Here is a 21,934-nt window from a genome sequence, read left to right as displayed (position 1 = left end):
TGTCCTAGCTCAATCCCTTACTAGTTCCATATTCCCAGGTGCCCAGGTGTCACTCAAACTTTGTTAGTTTTGTCATTTTTGAATTGTGTCGCAAGCCAGCTACGTATATATCAGAGGATGGTGAGAGATATGTGGAATAACGTGCATTCATTTACTCAACCAATATTTCCTGAATAGTTGATTAAAAACTGTGCCAGGCTATAGTGAGACACAAGTGAACCAGAAACATGCCTCCTAGACTACGTCAGCGATGACTTTGTAAACCATGAGAAAGGACAGAAGAATTAGCAGGACCATAGAATGACGTCCATGGGGATTGTTTCCCTCTTCCCAAGTGTTTTTCTGTGTGTGTTGTGTGCACCCCGGGAGTATGGAGAGTACAGTAATCTGTCCACTTTAATGGGGCAAACCTTAAAATTATAGCAAGCAAAGTTTATTTGTCAGGAGTTAAAAATCCCCCCTAAAAGCACGGTGGGACATGATATAAAACCCATGAACGAGTCCACGAAAAATGTACAGACTTCTCGGGTCCCAGGTGTTCACCTGGACAGTTTAGTTGTTTCATGACCGTACTACGCACACGTAGTGAGTGTCGCTGATGCACTCTGCGATGTCTCATTCCACGTTGACCAGTGTTGTTCCTCTTCCGTGACAGCCGCGTGTGGAGGGAACCTGACGGGCCCGGCGGGTGTGATTCTGTCCCCTAACTACCCACAGCCCTATCCTCCCGGGAAAGAATGCGACTGGAGGATAAAAGTGAATCCGGACTTCGTCATTGCCCTGATTTTCAAAAGGTACCGTGTCTTGCAGAATGTCTGTGTAGTAGAATTTTATTGAAGTGTCGCGCCCAAGAATTGCTTCACGTGACCCCTCACGGCGAGCCCAGTCTTACCTTGAAGGAAGCCCCAGATCTTGTCCCAACACGTCCTACATCAGGCCGCAAAATGACGTAAGTGGAGATCTATTATTTTGCTGCCGAGCCGTCTCCTTGCATTAGGACACGTGACATAGTAAGAACTACCCTTAAATACTATCCTGCATGCGATATGTTCCACATGAGAAGGTTTAATTTACAGAATATTCAAGAAAAGTAATAAAAAAGCAATAGAGATGTACTTACTGTAATTCCTCATCAGTGTCCCCTATCTCTCCACGTGCGTGTAGCTAAGCCATTTCCATCACACGTCTTGTCTGATGTTCCCAGAGGTAGCCCTGCTATTATCATTGAGGTATCGTGACTTGATAGACTTTTTGGAAATGGAAGTTCCCCCAAATTTGGTTGCTGTGAAGTCTGAATTAATAGACATTACTCTTTAAAAAACTGTTGCTAACTTACTCCTGCTATGGGAGATGAAGTTTCAAACACTGTGATTATCTTATAAATTCTATGGGGCTATCGTATTACTTGTATCTTGTTTATGACAATTGAATTTTTTTTCCAAATTCCAAGATCTCCCAAGACCTTTGCATTTTGATTTTTTAAGTTCATTTTGATTTTTGAACTAAATGAAGGGATATTTTATTTTATTTTTAATGAATTAATTTTTTATTGGTGTTCAATTTACCGACATACAGAATAACACCCAGTGCTCATCCCGTCAAGTGTCCCCCTCAGTGCCCGTCACCCAGTCACCCCCACCCCCCGCCCTCCTCCCCCTCCACCACCCCTAGTTCATTTCCCAGAGTTAGGAGTCTTTATGTTCTGTCTCCCTTTCTGATATTTCCCACACATTTCTTCTCCCTTCCCTTATATTCCCTTTCACTATTATTTATATTCCCCAAATGAATGAGACCATATAATGTTTGTCCTTCTCCGATTGACTTACTTCACTCAGCATAATACCCTCCAGGTCCATCCACGTTGAAGCAAATGGAGGGTATTTGTCGTTTCTAATGACTGAGTAATATTCCATTGTATACATAGACCACGTCTTCTCTATCCATCATCTTCTGATGGACACCGAGGCTCCTTCCACAGTTTGGCTATTGTGGACATGGCTGCTAGAAACATCGGGGCGCAGGTGTCCCGGCGTTTCATTGCATCTGAATCTTTGGGGTAAATCCCCAACAGTGCAATTGCTGGGTCGTAGGGCAGGTCTATTTTTAACTCTTTGAGGAACCTCCACACAGTTTTCCAGAGTGGCTGCACCAGTTCACATTCCCACCAACGGTGTAGGAGGGTTCCCTTTTCTCTGCATCCTCTCCAACATTTGTGGTTTCCTGCCTTGTTAATTTTCCCCATTCTCACTGCTGTGAGGTGGGATCTCATTGTGGTTTTGATTTGTATTTCCCTGATGACAAGTGATGCAGAGCATTTTCTCATGTGCATGTTGGCCATGTCTATGTCTTCCTCTGTGAGATTTCTGTTCATGTCTTTTGCCCATTTCATGATTGGATTGTTTGTTTCTTTGGTGTTGAGGTTAAGAAGTTCTTTATAGATCTTGGAAACTAGCCCTTTATCTGATACGTCATTTGCAAATATCTTCTCCCATTCTGTAGGTTGTCTTTTAGTTTTGTTGACTGTATCCTCTGCTCTGCAAAAGCTTCTTATCTTGATGAAGTCCCAATAGTTCATTTTTGCTTTTGTTTCTTTTGCCTTCGTGGATGTCAGGGTCCACTTCTGGGTTCTCTATTCTGTTCTATTGATCTATGTGTCTGTTTTTGTGCCAGTACCACACTGTCTTGATGACCACAGCTTTGTAGTACAATGAAGGGATATTTTAAAAGATAAGTGGTTCTATAGGCTGTCCTATTGACCTCTTACCTCTCCAGGGTGAAGTGGCCTAATATATTTATTTGTCGCTTGAGCATGTCTCTTTTTCTGATGGTTACGTCACCATTCCAGGCCCGGTTGTGATTATCTTCTTGCACTTTCTCCTCCTGATGGGATCTGAATCAGTGTAATTTTAAATGCCCGTGATTCTAAATGTTAAGTAGTCTGATAAGCCATCATGTCTTGAATTTACTCAAGCTGCTATAAATTTACCCAATGATGAATCCTTATTATGCCGCTCAGCTATTACACAAAACCACTGAGGATTTGCTGCTATATTTGTGGATATCGTTGTGGGTTCTGTGAATGCTAACTCGACCAGTGCCTTCCTCCAAGCCAGGAGACATCACTGGCATTAAAAGTGAATTAAAAGTGAATTAACAATTAAAAGCCTTTTTTTTGAGAACACAGAGCCTCATAAGTAGGAGTTTCCTGTCTTCCAATGTGTCAGGGTGACTCATTATCAAGGCTCCCAAAGTGCAATCCGTGTGATAAGACAGGAGGCAGTTTTACACAAGAAGTTTTTTTTTTCCTACTTATTTTACACTTTTCTAGAAGAAAATTGATGTAGAAAATCTCCAGGATTTCTTCCACCTTTTGGATTCTTAAGTCATTAGTTGACCCAGTTTCACAGAAAAATCATATGTGCGTGACTTCTAAGATGCAGATAACATGTGTGTGCTCAGGCGGGAATGACCCTGAGACCTTACAACCAGATCTCCTGAGTAGACGGAGGGGGAACCAGAAGTGCTGAGCGGGGGATGAGGATCTCAACAACCCAAGCAAAGGGGGGTCGGGCATTGCCACGTGCTTAAATGTGTGATGCACGGTTTAAAGAGCACGACTAAAGTCACTTGTGCTTCTCCAGGGGCCGGGGGCCGATGGGCGCTGGCCTTACTAACAGCAAAGACCAAGCATTACATGACCTGGATCATTAGCTCCCAAGCTTCTCCAGGTGGTTGGGATATTTAGGGAGGGATGACTTCCCACAGGCCCCTGTAGACTTGTAGACTGTGGGGCTACTCGCACCCTGGGACTCATATTAAACTTGGTTTAAAAATTGGGCCAGACTCTGGCCTCCTGTTGGGGCTCGTGGGCCCTACAAGTAGCGTAGGTAGAATTAAGACTGGGTTTTACCAATGGAATCATAGTCAGTTACAAATTTCACTCCAGACTCTTATGCATGGATTATAGTATTTCCAGAGAGAGAGACAGAACAACCAGTGTTTTCCTTCTGTGCCTCATGTATTTCCTGTGCCCAAAAATAATCTATCACAATAATCACCTATGCTAATTATTGGGGATGCAGCGTGACCAGATTCTAAGAACATTCTTGTATTCCAAAAAACAATTATTATTCTAATTAAATTCTACTTGGTTGATAAAATTCCTGTTGGTGCCTTCTACTTGCTCCTGACAATCTTTACTCCGTCTTCATTTCTGATTTCAAGGAATCTGCCAAACAGACTAGGTTACCTCTTACAACTTCCTGTAATAAATATGTCCAGGGACCACCCCCAGGACACAGTGTAGCCTTGACGTAATGTGGGACGGCCCGATGCAGGGCTGGGTGCACTCTTAATGCTGGGTCCTCAGTGGTACCCACCCTTGTCACTCCCTTCAGAGTGTCATGGGAAATTTCTGGAGAGAGTTTTTATGCATGTGTCATCACATGAATCTCCAGAAAAACTGGAGCCGTGTACACAAAGCACACGTTGGTAGTTATTAAGACTCCTAACTCCCCATCCCTCTCATCCAAATACACAACCAACTCAGAAGAGAGAGTAGAAGCTCCTCAGAATGAGTCCTCCTAAGGACACAGAGCTCTGATTCTGAGATGGAGAAGTGGAGCCCAGTCAGGATCCTTTACTTGAATACTTCTATCTAATTTGTTGCTTGATTCTGATCTCATCGAGATCTCACCCATCCACACGTTTAGTCTCTTGTCGAGAGTATGTACACTTTGGAGCTCCCAGACCGTCATCAGTCTTCTCATCAAAATGGCAGAGACACTGGAAGCCAAATCCGACTTGAGATCTTTGGGGATGACCAGGGCAGTTAATACTAGAGAAGAAAGAGAGGCATAGGGAGGAGTGGGGACAGAAGGAGGGGGATGGGAAAGCGAAAATTGGGAAAAGTCAGTGATGGAGAAACGTGAAATGGAGCAGGTGCCTACCACACTCTCCGCCGTCACACGGATGACTAACGTTAGCTGATTTACCCAAGCAAGTAGAAGCGTTTTTAAAACTAAAAATAAACTCAGAGAAAGAATTTTAAAAACTTGAACAATACCAAGGATACATATTTTTTGAACTAAAAATATTCACATAAAAAACAAATATCAGCGGGAATTCTTCCCTTTTGAGCCATTTCTTTCAAAGTGCACTTCATCAGCCGTTCCGTGGGTGCTGGGAAGGGATACCGTGTCCACGTTATTAGGATCCACCTTCTCATAAATATATTCAAAATCATACTGTTTTGAATACAGTGGTCATTCTGCAAAATACTAACGGTATTTATCATTGACAGTTGTTATACACATCGCTATTTTGACATGTAAACTATCGTTACATTTAATTTTGGGGGGTCGTTCTCATTTGTTGCGAGTGTTACACGGAAGCAAAAAGCTCCCCGTGTGCTCTCAGCAACTTTCTAGTCTGGACGATGACAGATTCGTATTGGGGCCTAACCTGATGAACGCTCTTTCCTTTAGCTTCAACATGGAGCCCAGCTACGATTTCCTGCACATCTATGAAGGAGAAGATTCCAACAGGCCTCTCCTTGGAAGTTTTCAGGGCTCACAAGCCCCAGAGAGAATAGAGAGCAGTGGAAATAGTCTTTTCCTGGCATTTCGGAGCGACGCTTCTGTGGGCTTGTCGGGGTTCGCCATTGAATTTAAAGGTACTGCAATCACCTTAATCTGTGTGCCAAATAATTCGTAGTAAGATTGTATTCTTGTAAGCATTGATTTCTGACACCTTGCATGTCTGTTTAATGCATAAAATGCTCCCATCTGTGTCATCTGTCTGGGAAAAGACAGTTCCATCTTTCCAGGGGAGAAGAATATCCAGAGATGTATTTCTACCTTAGCTGAGCTGGAAGGAAGGAAGGAAGGAAGGAAGGAAGGAAGGAAGGAAGGAAGGAAAGAAAAGAAAAGAAAGAAAGAGAAAGAAAGAAAGAAAGAAAGAAAGAAAGAAAGAAAGAAAGAAAGAAAGAAAAGAGAGAGAAAGGGAGAAAGGGAAAGAAAGAAAGAGAAAGAAAGAAAAACAAAAACAATGAATATTTCTTTTTCCCCAAACTTATGACCATGTAAAAATTATGATTTCTGTAATGAGGGATTTGATGGCATTTAGGAATTACTACTAAGAATTGTGTTAATATCTTCCAACTTATTTCATCAGAATGACTAAGTACATCAAAATAACGTGGTTTTATCTCCATGTTTTTCAATGTGTAATATTTGTGGCCTTCCCCCCAGTCCACCACCCATGGTCATTGGTCCCATGAAGAGCTCTAGTCCAGGAGGAGATTCCTTGTGTGGTCACCACATGGGAGTGTCCACCATCCCCGGTCACCAAATAGCCAGGAAAAAAAAAAGACAGAAACAAACTCACAATCAAAAACCACCCTACTAATCATTTACTGTGGGGTCAATGAAAATAGTTACATGCTTTTCAAATCCACTTTTCATGTGGACAAAGAAAATGCAAGACATATTACTAAGAATTAGAGAAAAGGACTTAGTGAAATATCAATTCACAGTAGTGAGTGCTTTATTAAAAATGATGAAAATATGTATTTTTTAAACTTTTGAGTTACTTATAACTAGTTAATATGTTGTCAAAGAAAATATAAAACATGCTTCATCCCTGTTGACTCTTCCCTGGACTTGTATCTCTTTACGTGGTTTTAAGTAGGAAATTCATGTATTTCCCTCTAAATGCCAAAACCTACAAACTCACTGATCCTTATTGAAATGTACAATAGAAAAAAAATTATTAATCAATTCGGCAATCAAAGGAGTTCTTGTGCTTTGGAGATGGGATCCGTTAATGCTTATGAATGAGGGAAAGCAGAACTTTCAAGCGTTTCCCATATCATCAGGTGGTTTCTGTAGTAACGAGAATTCAGAGCAGTGCACCTCACCACGACGATGCCCATGCTCCGGTGGATCTTCAGAAGCAGCGCACTTCCTCTAAATATGGAGATGCACGCGTGCCACTGCCTCCTTGGACACCTTGTACTCTCCCGGGCATTCTAGGGTGAATGATGAATGCGGGGTTGAACGAGGATCGGAAGAGCGACCTGCATGTTTTGCGTGGGGTCCTGGGGGTGAGGATGCCATCCGTCTGGGGGCTGTAGTGCCTCATGCTTGCAGAGCTCTCCAGGAGAGGCTGTGAGCCAACGAACCCAGCCGTAGACAAGCGGCCCGCCCTGGCAGGTGCACCCGGAGGGGCCGAGAAGCAGCCAAGCTCTCCGGCGTCCTGTGCAGGAGCGTTCCAGCTGTCTCCCTGAGCCGCCGCCTCTGGCCTCTGGGCAGGGACAAGCAGACGGGCCCCTGTGGGAGAAGGGGCGGGGACTAGGGCAAAACCCCCGCACTGCATGAAGTCATTGCGTTAGAAACGGTGACAAAACGTAAGCAGAAACGGGATCTGTGATTTGTGGCTACACCCCCGGAACCAACAGCTGGATGAATGGCAGCAAAGGTTAGGACGCCGTGCATCTGGAGAAACGAAGAAAAGCCCAGCCGTCGGGCACCTAGGGGGGTGACACCGAGCGGACAGTCGTGTCAGGGGCGTGGAAGCAAATGGTAAAGCAGACTGAAAGAGGTCGGTGCAAAACGTGATTGAAGAGGCTGAGAAGGCAACGTGCCTGGATGGCGGGCCCCTGGCTCTGGGTGCTTCCCGGGTCCCGGTCCGGGTGCCCCGGCTGCCCCCTGTCCTGGAGCAGATGCCCCGCCCCTGGGCGGCAGCCTCGGGTCACCTGCAGCCTGAGCTGCGTCACCACGTCTAGGCCGCTCGCCTTACCTGCCACGTCTCCCATCGTCCCAAGAGGAGGAGTGAGGACAGGGCGAGGAGACATTCGAGGGAGGGAGACCACAGTCACAGAACTTCTACTACAGCGTATTGCTATAACTGGCCTATCTGATGATTAGTTATTGTTGCTAATCTCTTATCCTGCCTCATTTATAAATTAAACTGTCATGGGCGTGCATATAGGACAAAACGAAATATTTGTAGGGTGTGGTGCTATCTGCGGTTGCAGCCGTTCCTGGGGGCCTGGGGATGCGGCTGCTGTGTTTGAAGAGAACAGTACGGCCTGGACCAGGGCTCGAGTCTTCCAGACGCTCAGGGCGCTGTGCTCACGGCTGGAAACAGCGAGTGGGGCGACCCCTCAGTGCCTGCGGTATTCTCCAGTCCTTCCTTCCCTGCCTAAAATAAATGTTCTAGGCCCTATATGGGATTTACGCAGCTACAAGGAATTAACAGAACATCACCTACCCTTCAAAATATCCAAACCTGCTTTCAACAAAATGATGAGAGTAGCGGTTCCAATAATACAGAATTCTCAGGGATGGGCTCCAGTACCAGCAGTAGAGCAGCACGCAAAGAGTTTTATATCATGTTACACAAAATAATATGTACTATCGTTTAAATGTTAACATGAATTATACACTCATATAATATACATTTATTTATATAGACATCCACATTCATTTACACGCTTTGGTTAAAATGCAGTATTTATAAAAACATAATATATAATGTGTAATATGATACATAATATAATATATGGTAATGTATTATAAGGTGATAATATAGTATATATTATGATAATATGTAATATATAGTGATATATTCTGATGTATACTGATATAATAATATATATTGTAGTATATAATAAAATAATATATGATATTTTAGTATATATTGCATTTTAGCCAAAGTATGTAATTAAATTAGCATAGGAGAGCGTTAAGAATTGAGATTTTTTTTTGCTTGTATGGTTTATATCCTAATTTATTTATGTATTTTCCTTTTGAGGGCATTGAAGTTATTTTTAGCTTCTGTTTTTTTTTTTAAGATTTAATTTATTTATTTGAGAGTGAGTGAGAGAGCACAAGCAGGAGGGAAAGGCAGAGGGAGAAGGAGGAGCAGGCTCCTTGCTGAGCAGGGAGCCTGACTTGGGGCTTGATTTCCAGGACCCCAGGGGCATCATGTCCTCCAGGAAACCTTCCTGACCAACCCTCTCTTTTATCCACATCGAGACTAAGTCAACAATGGCCAAAGAGAGCTCTGTTTGACTGATGTTGACACATAGGTCATTATAAATATGATAGAAAATATGGAATAAATATAGTTAACAGGCCTCCTTTTTCTTCCTGCAAAACTTCCCAAAACTTTGTGCTTTTCTTCCCTCCCTCTATGTATCATCCATTCCTGAGAGATTGTACACTGCACAGTTTTCAAAGCTCATTTCAAAAAAAAGAAAAAAGCTCATTTCATAATTCACCTTTCGTGCATATCTGCACAATCTCTCAGGATGCCCTCCCTCCAAAGATGAGTTTGTAGAATCAGTAATGAGCACCAAATAGACAATCAGTAAGAAAAACAATTTAAATAGGGATCAGCATTAATCCCAGCCAAAAAATTTCAGTCTACCGCTTATAATTTTCAGAGATCCTGTATATGGGTGGTCAGCCCTGGATTTTGTACAATGAATGAAGGACCTGACAGGTATAAACTTTCTGCAGTGGGAAGGAACGTCGAGCCAAGAAGAAAGAGCAAAAACAGGCTCATTTTATCCACTCAAGCTGTCCTTGCACATGAACTGATGTGAACGACCCCATTCTCTCTCCCTCTCTCTCAGAAGTCAAATTGTAGTTTTATGACTTTCAGCTAAAAATTGAAGATGACGATCTCAGGTAACTTCTCTATCACGTGAAGATCTACAAAAGTTCATTTCTAGAGCCTTCCGGCATCACCGGGATCTTAGGTGATGGCGTCAAGGCTGTTGACTTGCATAAGCAGGAAGCAGTTCAGATGACGAAACGCTGGGCGATGTAATGATACATTTGCTGAAATATGTAGGAAAACATACAGGGGTATTTTAGGAGATCTATTGAATATAAAGACATTTAAAATACTAAGGTTACCAAAAGTTGACTGGAATCAACCATATACCTACGAGTCTCAGAGGGGCAAAAAAAAAAAAAAAAAAAAAAAAGACCGTTTTGTATATATATTTGGGAAAAGACAGGTTTTCAGTGAATGTTTTAAACTTCTCTTGAGCTTCAGACTCCCAAGATTTAAGGAGGCCGGCGACCATCCTCGCCGACTGAGGAGCAGAGGTACAGCCCGCAGCGCCCGACCCGGCTGCGGCGGTGGAAGGGCCCTGGGGTCACAGCTCCTGCAGGTGGGGCGGGCAGATGCTAGGCGTGGGCCCGTCAATGCCTCCCCGGGAGCGTGCACTGGCCTCGGGAAGCGCAGTGGGAGCCCAGGAACCCGCCCCTTCCCTTGCTTGGCCTCCCCCTGCCCACGGCCACCAGGGTCCGACGGTGCACTTAGCGCCCAGGGACCCAGCCGGCCTTCCCGAGAGGCCGACTTCTCTCCCCGCTGCCCCACGCGTGCTGTGGTTTCACGTGAATGTGACCTGAGCACACGGGTCGAAAATGACCTCGACTTTTCCAGAGTCGGTGTCCTTGGCTGAGTGCTGTAATCCAGAGTGTGTGTGTGTGTGTGTGTGTGTGTGTGTGTGTGTTGCGGGGGATGCATTGGAAAATAAGTCTGTATTTCTTTTTAACTTCGATGAAAGTAATTCAAAGCAATTCTTGAGTAACGTGGTTAAAAAAAGAAATGATTTTATTAAACAGGAGTTTTTCCTCTTCTTGTATGATATTTAATTATTGACTGGTCGCTGTTGACGTGGCCATCATTTTTAGGATGTACCGCTATTAATGCCAACTTGATGATGAACTAGTAACTTGGTCATGGGTTGGCCTAGGGATACTCGTGGAGCCTTTCTCATCCCCCAGCGCCATCCGAGGCCCTACACAGAAGGGTAAGCAGCCCAACGGACGGATGGCCTCCTGGCCTCACGGAGCTGGCCTCTGTTCTTCCACAGAGAAGCCGCGGGAAGCCTGCTTCGACCCCGGGAACATAATGAACGGGACAAGGATTGGCGTCGACTTCAAGCTTGGCTCCACCGTCACCTACCAGTGTGACTCCGGCTACAAGATCGTCGACCCCTCGTCCATCACTTGCGTGATCGGAGCAGACGGGAAGCCCGCCTGGAGCCGTGCGCTGCCCTCCTGCAATGGTATGGGGTTGGGGCCCCCCTGGGTGAGGGCGCAGCTCGTCTCCCAACGCCACCACCCATCACCGCTCCGTCTGCCCCAGGGCTGAGGGTCCTCCCCATCCTGGCCTGTTGCATGGACCAGGTCCTCCCCATGCTCGACCACCTGACATGCCCGTGTAGGGGCCCCTGTGTGTGCCTCTGAAAGAAGGCCGATCCCCGTCTCCGCTGGCTTGTCCAGCACCCCTGACCTCTGGGTTGGGGAGTCTAGGCCCAGCGTCCCTAAGAGCTGCTCGCCGCCGGTGTCTAGCTGCACCCCCTCTGCCTCCGACTCTGTCGTGTCCCTGGGTCTCCCTGGGTCTCTCCCGCTCTGTCTCTGTCTTTCGCTTTCTATACATTTATGTGTCATTTCCCCCCCAAGTACCAATTGTCGTCACTCTGTGGATGGGCATTACATTCTTAAGGCCGCGTAGTAACAGGCACGGAGCCACCCTGCGGCCAGGGCAGCGCAGGGACGTGGAGGCAGCCCAGGTTGTCGGGTGCTGGCCCTGCCGTGCGTGGTACTCCCGTGCGTGGTACTCCCGTCCGTGGGTGCATCGGGGCCTCCAGACAAAACTCCAGTGGGAGACTTGTACCCTCTACTCCCAGAATGATGCCCATTAAAAAGAAGATGCTAAAACCCATGATTTTTAGCAGAAAAAAAATGATTTCCGAGTTATTTTGGGATGAACTTATGGACCAGTTTAGTTAGATATGTTGCACTTAACCCCAAACTCACCCCCCACACAATATTAACATCTTATATTAACTACGTTTAAAATGCAAGTGCCCTTTATAGAATATAAATAATGTGCTCTCTATAAAACAATATACCTGAGAACCTCATAGATTTGGAAAGACCTGAGAAACGTCATTCATCTCCAATTCTTAAAAAGTACCTAAAACTTCTGTTTCGATGTTTACTGTTACTTTTTGCATTTGAAAGTTTGAAAATCACTAATTACATATGTAAATAACTCTTTATGCATATATACACACCTATAAACATAAAGGGAAATAACCCTATAAGCATACAGCAAACATATATACAATTTATTTATAGTGTAGGTAATATATAAACATATAACCATATAATATATATTAAAATATGCTTAAAATATTTAAATAAATACATTAGAAAAAGTATATTAGATTCAATAAAGACTTAAATATATATTAAATGTATTTAATAAATATATTAAATATATATTAAATATATGTTTATCATGCACATGATATAGATACATATATATGCAAACAATAATCTGCATATATAAAAAGCAAATTTATAAGGGGATTTTGTAGATCTTCAGCTCTAGGCAGTGCAAGTTATTTCTGTTTTTTAAATCATGATCAAAAGGCCAGTTTATGAATCCGTGCTTTCCGTAGATCCGTTATTTTTTAGATTTTGCTTATTTGTTTGGGGGAGAGTGAGAGAGTGAGAGAGAGAGAGAGAGCACTAGCAGGAGGAGCAGCAGGCGAGGGAGAAGCCGACTCCCGGCTGAGCAGGGAACCCGACATGGGACTCGATCCCAGGACCCTGAGATCATGACCCGAGCTGGAGGCTGACGCTCAACCACTGAGTCTCCAGGTGCCCCTCCATGGATCTATTTAATGAAAACTGCTTCACGGCTACATATTTAAGATATTGTGTGAGTCGCTTTGGGACATTTAACGACATAAATGTTGCGAGTCCCCCTTGGTGGTGCCCACTAGCAGGAGGGAAGGCCGAGGGCCTCCAGACAGCGCAACGGGAGGCTAAAGTGTGAGCTCGGGCCTCCACCCGGGATAGGTCCTGTGGGCGGCACCTGTCCTGCAGGAGGGCCTCCTGGAGGTGGTGTGGAATTCAGCTGGCTGCCGCCAGCCTCCTAGCACCTGAAGGCCCCGGGGAGTGCACACCCACGGGCCCCGGCCCCGGGTCACGGGCTGCCCACAAGCTACCCTCCTGGGGCTTGAGGACCCTCATGCTTTGGGAATGAGGTTCCCGGGGTGGGGCTAGAGCAGAGGCCCTGGGGTCACCTAGGGGCGGCCAAGTCCTGGCTTCACCAGCCAGCGCTCAGAGGGTAACACCGACCTCACCAGTGTTGGGCGATTTAATGGGATACGCATACGGCTCTCTAGCAAAGTAGGTGCTCCGTAAATAGAGCATCTAGATTCTATATGTACATTTTAATCTATGTGTAAAGGGCGCACACCATTGCTTTCATAAAACAAAGGGCAATGACCCCAGACTCTTGATCACATCCAGTCGGCATGTGACAGTTGAGCTTGGAGTCCCCGTGTCTCCAGTGCATTCACACACGCTCACATTCCCAGCAGGCGTGCCACCTAAATAATGCAGGAACATAGACATTTAAAAAGGTACGACTTGGGATAAAAGTTCTAATTTTTTTTTCTTGTGTTCCATTATATCATCTGTACCCCCCCAGGTATGTCCATATCCCTCTTCGGAGATCTCTGTAGGGATTATATACAGGGACCCGAGGAAAAATAAGACAGAAGTTGAGACTTAGTCTTCGTTAAATAATAATGCTGTGGGAACTATGTCTGAAACTTAAAAAAACATTTGAACTTATGGAGGAATGATAGTAAACAGTCCAGCCATAGAATAGACATGAATAAAGTCACATGGGGACTATTTCTTTTTCCGTATTTTAAGACCTGTAAAGTCAAGCACAATTTCTACTGACCAGTCCTCGAATTGCATAAAACATAAATTTTTATTTATGCTCTTTGTTTACATTTCAGTAAAACTCAAAATTCCAAACCATTAAACCAGAAATTACCTTCCGCCTAGTTTAACTCTGGATCTGTCGTGCAGAAGAGCACATTGAATGCACGAATGGGTATCTGTGGATCCCGCAGATGACCAAGTAAACCAGGGGACTTCCGCTGCATTTTTCTACGTTTCGACAGCTCGTACACTGTGGGGTGCAGGCAATGCGTTTGGACCGGTGTGTTGTCAATGTTGGATTTGATTTTTTTTCTTGGTTTTTCATCTGTCGCCTACAGTTTTTCTTCACTGAAATTTACTATAAAGTAAGAACTGAATTTGGAACAGTCTGGATCCCCTTTCGTGGGTCAGGACGTTTGCTGTTCTGCTTTTTGGTCTATATTCAACTTGGTTGCATTTTTTTGCCTTTTTTTTTTTGCCTTTTTTTTTGCCTTTTTTTTTCTTTTTTGCCTTTTGCATATGAGACCTACATGCTAGTTAACGGTGGATGAGTAGGTTTCTTGTCGCCATCGACAATGGTGCTGTTGCAACTCTTTATTCATTTAGGAAACGATCCATGTGATATATTAATTACCGAAGAGTAAGCACATAATTTATTTTTTCTTTTATAACATTAATATTAAATAATTTCTACTATGGATAAACCCATACCCATCTATTTCTTAGGTCAACACAGTGATATAGACAGAATAATTATTGAGAATGAAATGAAAGTTCTCAACATATTTTTTATCAGTTTCACAAATGTTCTGTTATGTTTGAAATGCACAATTTTGGTGCTTATCTTTAGTGTCTGAGGACAAACGTATGTAGGCATAACACTACTTATCAAGGAAGCAGTATACCTAAAATGTCAGGTCAGTTTCCTTTCATCTTATTTTTTTTTAATGTCTTCTGTTATAAAATACTCCTCTTTCATCCTATCCTTGAACAAAATAAATATTTGCAGTTATTCTTTCACAAAATCATCAGACAGTGTCCTTGATAAGATTTCTGCCTGTCTGATAATTTGGGCATCCAGATGTTACCCCAGCGATGATTTACTTTTATTTATTTTTTCTCTATGTGTGCCTTAAAATTTGAACTGGATGAGTTTTCTAGGTGGAAAAAAAAGGGGGGGGTATTTGCACAACTATCTGCTTGAAAAAAAGATAAATTTCTATTCTTTATTGGGACTTACTTTGTAAAACTTGAGCTTTAAGCTCTTAAGGAAAAATATTGTTCTGAAATATCCCAATTACGCTTATATGGACGAGGTGGAAAAAAAAATTCAGAAACTTATCTAAACTAGTAGAACGAGTCACCCAGAGTTTCATGAAGTCTGCAGCTTGGGAGTTTAACTTCCATCAATAAGTTAAAATAACATTTTTCTATTTAGAATCGTAAAAATGTCAATGGAAGTGCATCACAAGGATGAAATCATTCTGAATTAAGACATCAGCATGGAGACCCCGCTTAGTTTAGTCAAATAAAATCTCTACCTGCCGGTCACAGATCAAAGCTGTCGGACACACAAGCTCCTTTGCTCCGATGTGGAGGGGAGGCACGCGGGTCCCCCCCTGTTGTGGCCACGGCTTCGGCATCTCGCAAACCCCAAGCGGGGGGCTCGTTGTTGGGGTCGGGAACTCCCAGGAGCTTTACTAATTGTGGAGAAAGCCCATCACCTGGGACCTCACGGTGTGCTGATGGTCGCTCCTCGGCCCGCACGTCTGCCTCCTCCTAGTGCTGGGGAAGTCTCCTGCGGAGAAGGCCAAGTCGAAATAGAGACTTTCTCTGCTGAAATGCCAGGCCCTCGGGCAGGCGGGCGGAGGTGATGGGGGGCTGGGGTGTGGGCAGGTGCCCAGGGCCCTGGGGGCCGAGGGTGGCCGGGCTAAGGTGGAGCTTCTGTGCCCTGGTGATTTCTCGGCAAATGGCTCAGCGAATGCAGTGACCAGAGGGGAAACCAGGACAGGCGCAGGCCCGACCCCCACCACCTGCTTAGGGACCCAGTCAGCTCAAGCCACGCTCACAGGGAGAGACTCAGACACCCCAGTCCTTGTCGTGTTACACTTGCCCCGACCCCACGAGGCACCAAGTCGAGCGGCCACCAGAGGACAGCAGCAGACATTGATTTCCCCCGAGCCCTGTCGTGATGCAAAGCAGTAGAAATCGGAGACCGTCCCTGTCGCCGTCACAGGAGCAGGATGACGGCCCCGGGAGGGTCTGGAGCGTCGCATCCCCGCGCGACTCCACCTGCGCTGCTCACCCGGTGGCACCTGCGGCCCTGGCGACGGTGCTCCCCGCAGCACGCAGCCCGGGCCAGTTGTCCTGGGCCGTGAGCGCGGCTGCCCCTCCGTCCCCCGCGGGCCAGGCCGCCCTGCCACCTGGCTGCCGTGCTCACGGGCCACCTCTGCCTGCAGCTCCCTGCGGAGGCCAGTACGCGGGATCCGAGGGCGTCGTCCTGTCGCCGAACTACCCGCACAACTACACGGCCGGCCAGACGTGCGTCTACTCCATCTCGGTGCCCAAGGAGTTCGGTGAGTTGCCCCCGGGGCCACCGCGCTTGGTCCCTGAGTTCCATGTCATGAGGTAACCCGGTGCTTTGGCTCCTGACGCAGCAGAATCGTGTCCAGGGGGATGGGTGGCAGTGCAGCGGCGGGCTCCTGGGGGTACGGAGCTCCCGCTGCGAGCCACTCTCCACTGGGACACGCTCTGCTGAGAGTGGGATCCAGAAAACTCGGAGAGAGCACATTCGGCCTTGCTCTACTCTCCTGTGAAAGCATCTTTCCCCAGGGAGGGTGGGCGTGCAGGGACGAGGGCACGCCCTGTGTCACCCGGCACACACATGACGGAAATCCCTGGATCGGTGACACCCCACCCCCGAGGGATGACACGCTGAGGTGTGAGACTCCCTGGGCCTCCCGTGGCCTCCCTCCCACCCTCTGCTGACGGGCATCACCGGCTGTCCCAGGGCTGCATCCCCAGCTGCCGCCACAGCTGGATGCCTGCTGCCCCTGACTCACCTGCACTGCCCCCGTCTCACCTGCGCTGCCCCCCTTTCACTTGTGCTGCCCCTGTCTCACCTGTGCTGCCCCATCTCACCTGCGCTCCCCCGTCTCACCTGTGCTGACCCCGTCTCACCTGCACTGCTCCCCTCTCACCTGTGCTGCCCCCGTCTCACCTGCGCTGCCCCCCTTTCACTTGTGCTGCCCCTGTCTCACCTGCGCTGCCCCTGTCTCACCTGTGCTGCCCCATCTCACCTGCGCTCCCCCGTCTCACCTGTGCTGACCCCGTCTCACCTGCGCTGCTCCCCTCTCACCTGTGCTGCCCTATCTCACCTGCACTGCCCCTGTCTCACCTGCACTGCCCCTGTCTCACCTGTGCTGCCCCATCTCACCTGCGCTCCCCCGTCTCACCTGCGCTCCCCCGTCTCACCTGTGCTGACCCCGTCTCACCTGCGCTGCCCCCCTTTCACCTGTGCTGCTCCTGTCTCACCTGCACTGCCCCTGTCTCACCTGCACTGCCCCTGTCTCACCTGTGCTGCCCCATCTCACCTGCGCTCCCCGTCTCACCTGTGCTGACCCCGTCTCACCTGCACTGCTCCCCTCTCACCTGCGCTGCCCTATCTCACCTGCACTGCTCCCCTCTCACCTGTGTGCCCCCCTCTCACCTGCACTGCTCTGTCTCACCTGCACTCTTCCATCTCACCTGTGCTGCCCCATCTCACCTGCACTGCCCCCATCTCACCTGCGCTGCCCCCGTCTCCCCTGCGCTGCCCTGTCTCACCTGCACCACCAAAGCCACTTAGCCTCTGAGCGCTCTCCTGCAGTAAACCACGTAGAAGCTTTTTATGACTTTATAGACTAGCTTTTTCCCTCAATAGTAAAATTTTAAACTGTACATAGTTTTGTTTGTTGGTTTGGTTTGGTTTGGGTGGTTTTGTGTTTTGTGGTCTTCCCATTCACATACCAGCCACCCACTCATAGACGTAAAGCAAAAGTACAGAAATCCTAAGGTTAGTGCTTGTTGGAGGGAAAACCCTGTAAGAGGCACAAGCACCTGGCAGGGAGGCTCAGGGCGGGTCAGGAGGCGGCGGGCGGCGCACACGGTTCAGGTAAACCCTCTCGTTTTCCTCCCGAGGCCCCTGGGAGCTCGTGGGAAGCTGCCCCCGCTGACTGTGCCTGAGGGGCTTCAGCCCCGGGCCCTCGTGACGTCCCTGCTGGTCCCTGACCCACGCGGTCGGTGTCTGCCCCGGGCGCTGCCGACGGCGATGGGTGCTGGGCCGGCTCGTCTCGGGAGGCGGCGGCGGCGGCCCGAGCTGCAGGGCCGGGCAGGGGGCCAGCGTGCTGCAGGCGGAGGGCAGGCACCGGCAGGACGGGGCTCCCGAGGACGTCCTGTCATCATAGGCTGGCGGCACGGCTTATGAGAGTAGCCCCCAGCTCTCGCCTTCGTGCGGGACCCGCTCCGAAAGCAGCGTCCCTCGGTTGTCCCCGTTCCTTCCCGCTGCCCACCTGAGTGCTCCCAACATCCTCCAATTACTCTCCCATGAACATTCCTCTTATTTTTGCTCACGGACGTGCGACAGAATGTATTTATCCCAGTGGAACGCAGCAGCCGTGTCCTGCGATCTGGGGCTGCTTCAAAACCCACTGAATTGTCACCACGCAGTTAGGATTTTTCAGCAGAAAAATGCCGTCGCACCTCCATCCCAAATAGCTATCGTAGCTTCCCAGTCTGAAATGTTTAATGATATCCATTGATCACATCCAATCCAGGCAGAGAATCCTAATTTTAGATTAAAGGAGTTAGTTATACAGAGCGTTTAGTGAAAATCTATACTGTCTTATCTCGTACTTTCTTCACTTTTTTACTCTTTTCCTGAGAAATAAATTAATTCAATAATTGGTTCAACAGTTGTCACAAGGGCCTAGAGGAATAAAACAAATCCGAGCCCGTGAAATGCCCACCCTTTAAATCCCGCGGCAGCTCCTGGGGTGCATCGCGCCGTGAGAAGGGGCATTGGGGAAAACAGGCTCTCGACGGGCAGGACGGGTCAGGAGGGTCATGGGATACCCCAGGCCTTACCCGGGCCTTACCCCGGGCATTACCTGGTCCTTACCCTGGGCCTTATCCAGTCCTTACCCTGGTCCTTATCTGGGTCCTTACCCCAGGCCTTACCTGGTCCTTACCCTAGTCCTTACCCCGGGCCTTACCTGGTCCTTACCCCGGTCCCTACCCCAGGCCTTACCCAGTCCTTACCCTTGTCCTTACCCCAGTCCTTACCCCATCCTTACCCCATATTTACCCCAGTCCTTACCCCAGTCCTTACCCCTGGCCTTACCTGGTCCTTACCCCGGTCCTTACCCCGTCGTTACCCGGTCCTTACCCCGGGCCTTACCCCATCCTTACCCCGGTCCTTACCCCAGGCCTTACCTGGGCCTTACCCCGTCCTTACCCCATCCTTACCCAGTCCTTATCCGGGCCTTACCCCAGTCCTTATCCCGTCCTTACCCGGTCCTTACCCCAGGCCTTACCCCGTCTTTACCAGGTCCTTACCCCGGGCCTTACCCCAGACCTTACCCCAGTCCTTATCCTAGTCCTCTCCCTATTTTCACCCAAAAGCATCACCGAAGTATCCTTCCTAAAACAAAGCTCTGATCACGGAAGCACCTCAATGTGCATCCTCCCCTCCCTGTTTTGCCCAGGAGGAAACCCCACATATTTAGGTGTGTCTTCCTGGCCCTACAGCCTCGGGCTGCGGAGGCCTTGCTCCCTAATTGCTCTCCTCCCCTCCATGCCTGAGCGCCTGCCCAGACCCTTGGCCACATTCATCACGGGCAGAATCTGACCCTTCATGTTCACCTGCTGTAATAACTGGCCTGCATCCCATTCTTACACGACAGGGTTTCGGTTCTCCTGCTCTGAGGACCAGCGATCCTGCTGTGTCCCCCGTCCGACCTGGACAGCCCCGTGCCCTCCGCCCCCCCCCCCGGCGAGGAGCGGCTGCCCTGTGGCTCATGTCCTACAGCCCCTTCCCTGCCCCCTTCATGGTCGCCCCTAGCCGCAGTGGCCACAGCAGTGAGCACCTGTCGCTCTTGGCAGCCGTCTGCTCCTCGGGGCACCCCCCCTACCCGCCCCGGCCCTAGAGGCAGCCCAGGCAGCTGGCCCAGGAAGCCCCACGTTGGCCCCTCAGTCTGCATTCGTTGTGGGAGCACTGCGCACCTTGGCATGTGACGGCCCCGGGGCCGGGACTCCGTCCTGCTCATCTTCAGAGTCTGGCATTCAGCGGATGCCTTCTAAAAGTCTCTTAAAATCAATCAATCAATACAGGTTTCTTGAAATTATGTGTGCATCATTCCCTTTTGAAACATTAAAAAAAAGAAAAAAACCCAAGTGTCCTGCCTCCAACATGATGAAGATTTATTCCGGGGGGCAGTGGTGGGGGGGCTGTGAACAAAGGAATTGTAGGAGCCAGAACCATGTTGGCATCATGAAGTTCTCTTCCTCCTTCTAACTCTTCCAATCATAAAATCTCAAAATACGTGTATATGGCTGCGCATATATCCCATGACATCCGTGCTGCACGCGATGCATACGACACGCACACGTGAGAGGCGTGTGCACATGCAGGACACACACGCACAGGCGGCCACACCCAGACCCCTCCGTTTTGCCAGCACCTGCATTGATCCTTCTGTTGGAATCGTGACCTGATAACGGAGATGCCCACATCCATGTCTCACGTAGGACGATTTAGGGTGATTCTAGTTTAATCCTTCCACACACACGAGAGTGACGTGCCCCCAGCCTGCGTGCTAAGTCACAAGTGTCTCTAAATGTTGTAAAGGCTCTGGTTGACTTGAGTACAAAAAAATTCAATAAATTTGAAGTAATGAACTGCACAGCCCCGTTTTACTTGGAGGAGGCGTGTTCGTGATGTTTATATCACTTATGAGATAAATAAAACTGTGCATTGGAATAACAATGACTAATTTTTCCACTATGTTGCTGACTTGCATATAAACTGCATCACGTCCATATGAATTTGGCCTTACGATAATCGTAAGTAAAGAATCTTAAGTTCTTGGCCAAATTGGCATGTTTTTAGTTTTTCTTTTTATCGTTTGGCTTGTTTTTAAAACCAACAAATGTCTTGATCCTCGTGCCTCAAAGATGTCATTAACTGCTCTTAAATAAATGGAGCAGCTGTCTGGCTATTTTTCTCCTATCCTAACTCATTACTTTAAAAAAAATTAGTATTCAAACTAGACAGGGAACAGTATTTTATTCCTTTTATTAAGTGTGAAGCCATCAAGAAGCAAAATGAAATTGTTTAAGCAACTGATAACTCTTAGAAACCGGAGAAAACCAGTTCAGGATTTCCCACAGGATTCTCAGGATCCTTCAGAGGAATCCATCGATAGGACAACCGATCTCCATGTCTTTCTTTTTTTGACAAAGCTACGCTGTGCCAACCCACCCCCCCTGTTTTGCAGTGGTGTTTGGACAGTTTGCCTATTTCCAGACGGCGCTCAACGATTTGGCGGAATTATTTGACGGGACACACCCACAGGCCAGACTCCTCAGCTCGCTCTCTGGGTCCCATTCAGGTAAGTGTCCGGGGAGGCCTGTCGGGTTCATTTAGCCAGAACGACTAGGTTCAAACTCGTCGTTCGTTTTTTCTTGCTCACGAAAGAGAAATGCGATCATCTTTGAATGTGCCTGCTTATTTATTTTTTTTTATTTTTTTTAAATTTTTTTAATGACCTCATTTTTGATGCAAAACTTCAGCTGTATCTTTATCCCACGTGTAGAACCGCAGACCTTCATCATTTTACTTACTAAGGTCGTAGAAAATACAACACCCATCTCAGTAACAAATATCAGAAAAAGAAGGGGTGACAAATGACCCTGTGTCGTCTATTTTCTCCTCTCTGTCCCATAATCTTATAGGAGATAAACGGTATCAGTGCTTTGGTCTAAATCATGACCAGCCTTTAAGTACGGATGTACATAGAGAGCTCATCGCGCTCGTATGTGAGCACGCTGGGTGCACGGTGGTGCAGATACATGCACAGGGCCGCGAGGGGCCTCGTCAAATGTGGGGTGCTGCC

At 47.6% G+C, this 21,934-nt stretch overlaps 1 protein-coding gene across 1 annotated transcript in view; it reads left to right on the top strand.

The window, feature by feature from the left end:
- The window catches only part of CSMD1 (CUB and Sushi multiple domains 1), a 1,869,885-nt gene that overhangs the window by 1,622,438 nt on the left and 225,513 nt on the right, over positions 1 to 21,934 (top strand). Inside the window, 5 exon segments of the mRNA XM_055335505.1 lie at positions 656 to 794; positions 5,487 to 5,674; positions 10,898 to 11,092; positions 16,241 to 16,357; positions 21,317 to 21,430. Of these exon segments, the coding sequence (XP_055191480.1) occupies positions 656 to 794; positions 5,487 to 5,674; positions 10,898 to 11,092; positions 16,241 to 16,357; positions 21,317 to 21,430 (753 nt within the window).

This window comes from Nyctereutes procyonoides, unplaced genomic scaffold (genome assembly GCF_905146905.1).
Source record: "Nyctereutes procyonoides isolate TBG_1078 unplaced genomic scaffold, NYPRO_anot_genome, whole genome shotgun sequence".
Taxonomy (NCBI): domain Eukaryota; kingdom Metazoa; phylum Chordata; class Mammalia; order Carnivora; family Canidae; genus Nyctereutes; species Nyctereutes procyonoides.
Note: the sequence above shows the minus strand (reverse complement) of the source record. Positions and strands in the feature narration are given on the sequence as shown.